Below are 6,051 nucleotides of genomic sequence, written 5' to 3'. Positions count from 1 at the left end.
GGGGGGGGGGAAGATGGATGGACACGGACACACAGGTGTTGACCTTAACTGTGAACTTCAGTTGATCATTATGAGCCCCTGTCAAAATGGTAAGCCCCAATGGTTAGCATAGTGGAACAGCCAAGATTAGAGCTTGCACTCAGTCAGACAGATACCTCTGTAAACTTAACATAGTTACCTGTTAATATTTTATCCATTGCATCCACAACTAATTTGGCATCCTGTACACTAAAGCACATTGGAGGCTTGAACTTAAGTACGTTTCTTCCTGGACCATCAGTACTCAGCAGAATGTACTCTTTCTTCAGTCTAGAAAATAAAGACTGCATCTAAGACTTTTAAAAAATTTGAAATTAAAAAAATGAAGGGGGGGGAGCTTACTACATAGGTATGACATTGGAATTTTATGCAAATATCTTGATATTAAATTAGCTATATGCCTGATAAAACAGTATTTTGTGCAGTGTGCATTTAAAGAATCACACTTGACGGAATCTGCTTGGCTACCTGTACATAACAGGCACATTTAGGTCTTGCCTCAGTCCAAATCCAGTAATAATCTGAAATGATAGACTGACATGTAGCATCTGACTTGTAGCATCTTTTATTGGGGGTGAGGGGGGTGGAATCTAACCTTGTTATCAAGTACTCTGCTTCTTCAGTAGCTGGGGTCCTTTTCTCTTGGTCTTTTATTAAATCCACTCCAATAAATAATCCAGCACCCCTTGTAAGAAGATGGAAGTAGAAATAATCAAAGATACAGAGCAGATACTGTCCCATGACAAGTGTTTGGTTTGTTTGTTCTTTAGTGATACTTTTTTTCATTTCACCAATTGCTTTAGTGAAGGGGATAGAAAGGTACTACAGTCTTGTACAGATATGCTGATTAATGCAGACTTAGCAGAATGTCATTAGTAAAGTATAACAGGACTTTAATTGGCAAACTAATTTATTCACTGGGCTTTTTTTTAATGCACGTAAATAGAAATGAACTCCTTTGCTAACGATTGGTATAGCAGAGGTGGTGGTTGCACGTGATCTAGCAACTTACAAGAGAAGTAATTGGCACAGGTGCATTAATTTCTAGGTCAACTAAGTCGTAGCATTTTAATGAAGTGAAAGTTTTTCTAACTTCTTGGTACCTCATTTGCTTGTCCAAAAAAGCACCTGGTGGCATAAGATTTGAGGACCTGTTTCTGATCTATGTTTGAACAGCTTCTGAAAATCTGAATTGGTGGTTGATACCTGACATTGCCAATGATAGGATGTTTAACTTTCTGTTGATTCAGTAATTCCATCAAGAAGTTGCCCACTTGCATGGCATGGGCTTGAAGATGCTCCTTCTCAATCACATCCAAAACTGCTAAGCCTATGGCACATGAAACAGGATTTCCTCCAAACTGCTCAAGGAAAGAAGAGAGACCATTATGTAGATAAGGGACTCAAATCTGTTTCATTAGATATTAGTAAATATTTTTATGTTATAGGTGAGACCTTGTAATGTGCCTCTGACTCTTGGCATCAGGATTTGATGCCTACTGCACTACTTATTACATAGCTTTTCTGCCATTCAGAACAGCAGGAAGTAGATGTGTGAACTCTTAGTAGTATACTGTGTTACTTAATGGGGAGTAATTGCTTAGTGTTGCTTTGAATTAACATCAATTTGTATCCTCTGAGAGTGACACTTGTTTAAAAGCAAGGCTCTTTTAGTTTGTTATATGACAAAGTTTGGGTTAACTCTGTACTTACTGTATTAAAGTATTCCACTCCAGTAGCTGCAAATGATTCTGCAATTTCTTTTGTTGTTGCTACACAGGCAACAGGGTGCCCATTTCCTATTGGTTTGCCCATAGTGATGATATCTGGTACCAAATCCTCTCCCTGAAGCTGGAATGCCCAAAAGTGTTTGCCAACTCTGCCAAAACCTACTTGAATTTCATCAGCAACAAATACACCTCCTGCTTTGTGCACGTGTCTGTAATGTAATATTGATTTCAGTTTTGCATTTACCCTTCATCTCCAATATAGTCACTTGACAACTAAAATTTCATAAGAAACTTGCACTTAAATAGGAATGACCTAAAATGTTACAAAACAAGCCCTACAGTGTTAACAGCATGCTTGATATTCTATACTACATATACTAAGAAGTCTCTCCTGAAGAAGTTATTCTGACAGAAAAAGTACAATAAACTTAAATTGTAAATTAAATTTCATCTTCATGTTTAAGATGAAATGGATCTGTCTAAAAACTTCAGTTTTTAGAAAACACGTAAGAGGTGCTTTTAAGCTTACTTACTCTGCTACCTTTTGGAAATAGCCTGCTGGTGGAATGATCTGACCGGCAACACTTGGTAGAGATTCAACAAAAAATGCTGCAATCTGAAAGTGTAACAAGCAACATACTTAAGTAATATATATGCAACTGCAGTACATCCTTGCATAATTTACAGGTGCTGAGCCAGATTAGTCTTGCTCTTTAAATTATTATTTAATCATTTAAAAATACTCAGCTATTGTGCCTCAGATCAATCTCAAAACACAGATGGCTTGTGGTACCTAGTTATTTTATATGGATGGTTGCCAATAAACTGCATGGTAGTATTAATAAATAGCTTACTGAAGGGGGTGGGGAGGATTTTTTGTTTGTTTTCATTTTGTTGTGGTTGTGTTTTTGTGTGTGTTTTTTTTTTACCTTTCTACCCTTTTTGTGTGCTTGCTCAATGATTTCTTTCACTTCATTGGCATAAGCCGTAACTAAATCTTTATGATCTTCTCTGTATATTCCACGGTACGTGTCCGGGATAGGAGCCTATAAATAGAAAAGTGCCCTGGGTTTAGTATGCATTATGTTAGGTGGATAGCAAATTAATAGTCAATGTTTGTAATCTGTAGTACATACCACATGGACCCAATCCTTCTGTCCTTCTAGATTTCTGAACTTATATGGACTAATGTCAATCAAGGATGTCAGATGTCCATGGTAAGCACTTAAAAACAATCAGCAGAACTAAGTAGTAATTTCCTCATCATCACAACCTTGTAGAATCAGTGCAGCTTTTTCACCCTTTGGACAGGGTTACCTGGCCTAAGAGCTGTATACAGAACTTGGTGAGCCAGCTGAATTGGTTTTGGGCTTTTATGCATCTGTGCTGGGTTTTTAAGCTATGGGCCCTTGAAAAATCTCATCAAAATCAGGTTCAGCATTAGCAGTATTGCATTATCAGATCAGAATTGAACCCTAGAACTCCAGCTATAGAAGCCCGGGGGGGGTGGGCAGGGCAGAGGGGCATGTATGCCTATAGTCATTAGCTTAAGTTAATTCCTCTGCTAGACAAAATTACTTGAAAGAAATCTAGAATCAGATGGGGCAACTGAGTAGCAATTAGAACCACAATCAGAAATGGCAGTTGAAGTTACTGAAGGATAATAAAATATTATAAATGTACTTACTGATCTAACACAATAACATCTGTGTGTTTTGTATGTTGTCGTGCCAATCGCAGGGCAAGGTCATTGGCTTCTGATCTACAAATGAAAATTCAATAGCTGTTCCATCGCATAAATGGCCAAGCTTTAAAATTCTGGCCACAGAAGACAGGGTAGATGTATGCTTTTTACAGACTAACAAGCAGATAGATATAGCACAAACTTTTGTGAAATAGCATTTACTTAATCACACTGCTGTGACTTGCTCCTGCGGTATCTGATGAACATCAACCAATAACACAATGTGCAAAACAGGAGGCACAAAAATGTTCAGGAGGATGGCAGCTGCACTTAACCTTCAGCAGAAGACCCAAAGCCATTTTTTACCATTTCAGTAAGTAAAAACTACAGAAGTAGGTCAAAAAAATATAGCTGTAATTACTTTGAGATACTAACATTCCTATAATCCTCCATGTTAGAAAGATCATATAAAAATGACTAGCTAAAGCTCAAAAGCCACCAGGCTTCTGAGAAAAAGAATTAACCTTTGAATTGTTTTTGTACTTTTATCAGACAATTAATTTGAATCTATGCACTGAAGCAACTAATCTAAAGATTAAATTTACTCTGCTTTTAAGTGGTTGCTGAAACAACATTGCCTGATACTCTGAAGCTTTTGGAAACAATAAAATACTCTCTTAAGAGTGTGTTCATTTGTAGAAAGTCTCTCTTTTAAAACTAATTCAGAGTCGACTTTTAGGAATAGCATATTAATTGAAAAACAAGTCCAGATAATGCATGCATTATTGAATTTACTTCTTGGCATGTAGAGATGATGATATTTTTACAACCTGCCCAATATGCAAAGGGGTCCTCCCTACCACAACATTTTGAAATTAGACCGCAAATGAAGTTACAAATAACCCAGAGCAGTCGAAGACAAAACAAGGAACAAACCATTAAGTATGACACTATACTTTCCTAATAGGCTGGCGTGCCAATTTGAATATTAGAGTGGCAGAGCTTCAAGAAAGAATCAAGTCCAGCAGCCTCCACAGAAAAGCACCCTTTAACTGGTCTACATCAGAATCTATCTAATTGCCCATAGCAGTGGTTTTCAATCTTTTTTTTCTCACTTGCAAACCCCTAAAAACTGAATGGAGGTACAGACCCCTTTGAACAGTAAGTGTGGGTATTCACATATTTTTGATTGATCATAGTCATCTTTTGGGGACCCCTTAGGCATGATCTGCAGACCCCCAGGGGTCCACAGACTACAGATTGAAAACCATGGATCTACAGACATGGAGATGTTTTGGCAGCTGTTTCTAAGTTTGCTGCATCTCAGTCATGAAGATGTTCTCTTTACTTACCCTGAATTCAAAAAATAGAAGGTGCACAACTTCTCAGGCAGTGTTTTGGAAAGTCTTCTTGCATAATCCACTATATTGTCATGGAGATAACGAGAATTTGTATTTAGCAACTGATTCTGTTCATTGGCTGCATTTACTACATCAGGGTGGCAGTGTCCAACTGAAAGAAATGGGGGAGAGATCAGTTTCAGTGTTCTTCCTGCGTGCAGCTTCTCTTTTCCATGCTTGTTCACTGATAGACATACCTTCTGCACCCATTTATGGTAGAGGGTAGGGGTGTACCCATAGATTTTTGTGGCTGATACAGATCACCGATTTTTAAGGAGGCATATTTGCCAATACCGATCCAGTTTCCAATACCAGCCTAGCAGCTTGGAGAGCTGCCTCCAGTGGGTAAGTCTGGTGTGGGGGGAGGGGGAAGGGGTGCAGATCAAGGCCTCACAGGGAGGAAGGAGTGGGGCTGGAGCTGGGGCAGGGGCAAGCACTGCCCATCCAGGGCAGGATGGCCCCAGCTCATCTGGATAGGAGGGGGGAGGTTGGCTCCTACTGCCATGCACGGCTTAGCTTGGAGCCGCTGGTTGGGTGGCTTGTCTGGCACTCACTCATCCAGCTGCTTGTCTAGAAGGGCAAGGGGGCTGCCCCTGGATCTGGGCAGAGCAGGCTGGGGCCAGGGCTGAGCCAAGCTCTCCTGGTGGGGCAGAATGGGGCTGCACTAGGAAGGGGGCTATTGGGGGGGAGGGTGCTGTAGCCACAAATTTGCTGTAGCCCCCCTCCCAATGCTGCAGCTGCCCAGCCCAGCCCAGCCCTGCCCTGCCCCCAGCCCACCCTTAGCAAATCTAGGAGCACACACCACTCCTGGATGAGCAGGCGAGTGCCAGACAAGCCACCTGACCAGTGGCTCCTGGCTGAGCACTGCATGATGGCGGGAGCCAACTCCACCTCCCTGCACCCCCAGATGAGCTGCAGCTCTGGGCAGTGCTTGTCCCTGCCCCAGCTCCCTCCCCGCAACACCAGACTTACCAGCTGGAGGCAGCTCTCCATGCCTGGGCTGTGCTCCTGCCTGGGCTGTGCTGAGGCTGCGCACATGCATAGGCCATTTATCTGCCACATTATTGGCCTGATATAGCTAATTTCTGATATATTACATTTTCTTCATATTGGTTCTGATCCAATACGGGACTGATGTGTCAATGCACCTCTAGTAGAGATAGGAAACTTTGATGCCTATATTTGGATGGCAAGGCAT

At 41.1% G+C, this 6,051-nt stretch overlaps 2 protein-coding genes across 5 annotated transcripts in view; one reads left to right on the top strand and one right to left on the bottom strand.

Annotated features, from left to right (window-relative positions):
* The window catches only part of HNRNPAB (heterogeneous nuclear ribonucleoprotein A/B), a 14,054-nt gene extending 11,058 nt beyond the window's left edge, over nucleotides 1-2,996 (top strand). For 2 of the 3 annotated variants that reach the window (XR_003094819.1, XM_025207843.1), the window contains one exon: nucleotides 1,820-2,996. The gene's annotated coding sequence lies outside the window, so the exon portion shown is untranslated. Of the gene's footprint in view, nucleotides 1-1,289; nucleotides 1,420-1,819 lie in introns of those variants that run through there. The other variant, XM_006026847.3, reaches the window with a different exon arrangement.
* Nucleotides 1-6,051, bottom strand: part of LOC102378538 (5-phosphohydroxy-L-lysine phospho-lyase) — an 11,739-nt gene that overhangs the window by 4,478 nt on the left and 1,210 nt on the right. For both annotated transcript variants that reach the window (XM_006026849.3, XM_025207841.1), the window contains exons 3-11: nucleotides 4,806-4,965; nucleotides 3,457-3,531; nucleotides 2,906-2,993; nucleotides 2,699-2,815; nucleotides 2,303-2,385; nucleotides 1,753-1,978; nucleotides 1,246-1,400; nucleotides 635-724; nucleotides 179-309 (exon numbers count right to left, since the gene is read on the bottom strand). In XM_006026849.3, coding sequence (XP_006026911.1) covers nucleotides 179-309; nucleotides 635-724; nucleotides 1,246-1,400; nucleotides 1,753-1,978; nucleotides 2,303-2,385; nucleotides 2,699-2,815; nucleotides 2,906-2,993; nucleotides 3,457-3,531; nucleotides 4,806-4,965 — 1,125 coding nt within the window. The remainder of the gene's footprint in view (nucleotides 1-178; nucleotides 310-634; nucleotides 725-1,245; nucleotides 1,401-1,752; nucleotides 1,979-2,302; nucleotides 2,386-2,698; nucleotides 2,816-2,905; nucleotides 2,994-3,456; nucleotides 3,532-4,805; nucleotides 4,966-6,051) is intronic.

This window comes from Alligator sinensis, unplaced genomic scaffold (genome assembly GCF_000455745.1).
Source record: "Alligator sinensis unplaced genomic scaffold, ASM45574v1 scaffold741_1, whole genome shotgun sequence".
NCBI lineage: Eukaryota > Metazoa > Chordata > Crocodylia > Alligatoridae > Alligator > Alligator sinensis.
The sequence above is the reverse complement of the archived record's forward strand: the minus strand, read 5'-3'. Positions and strand labels throughout refer to the sequence as shown.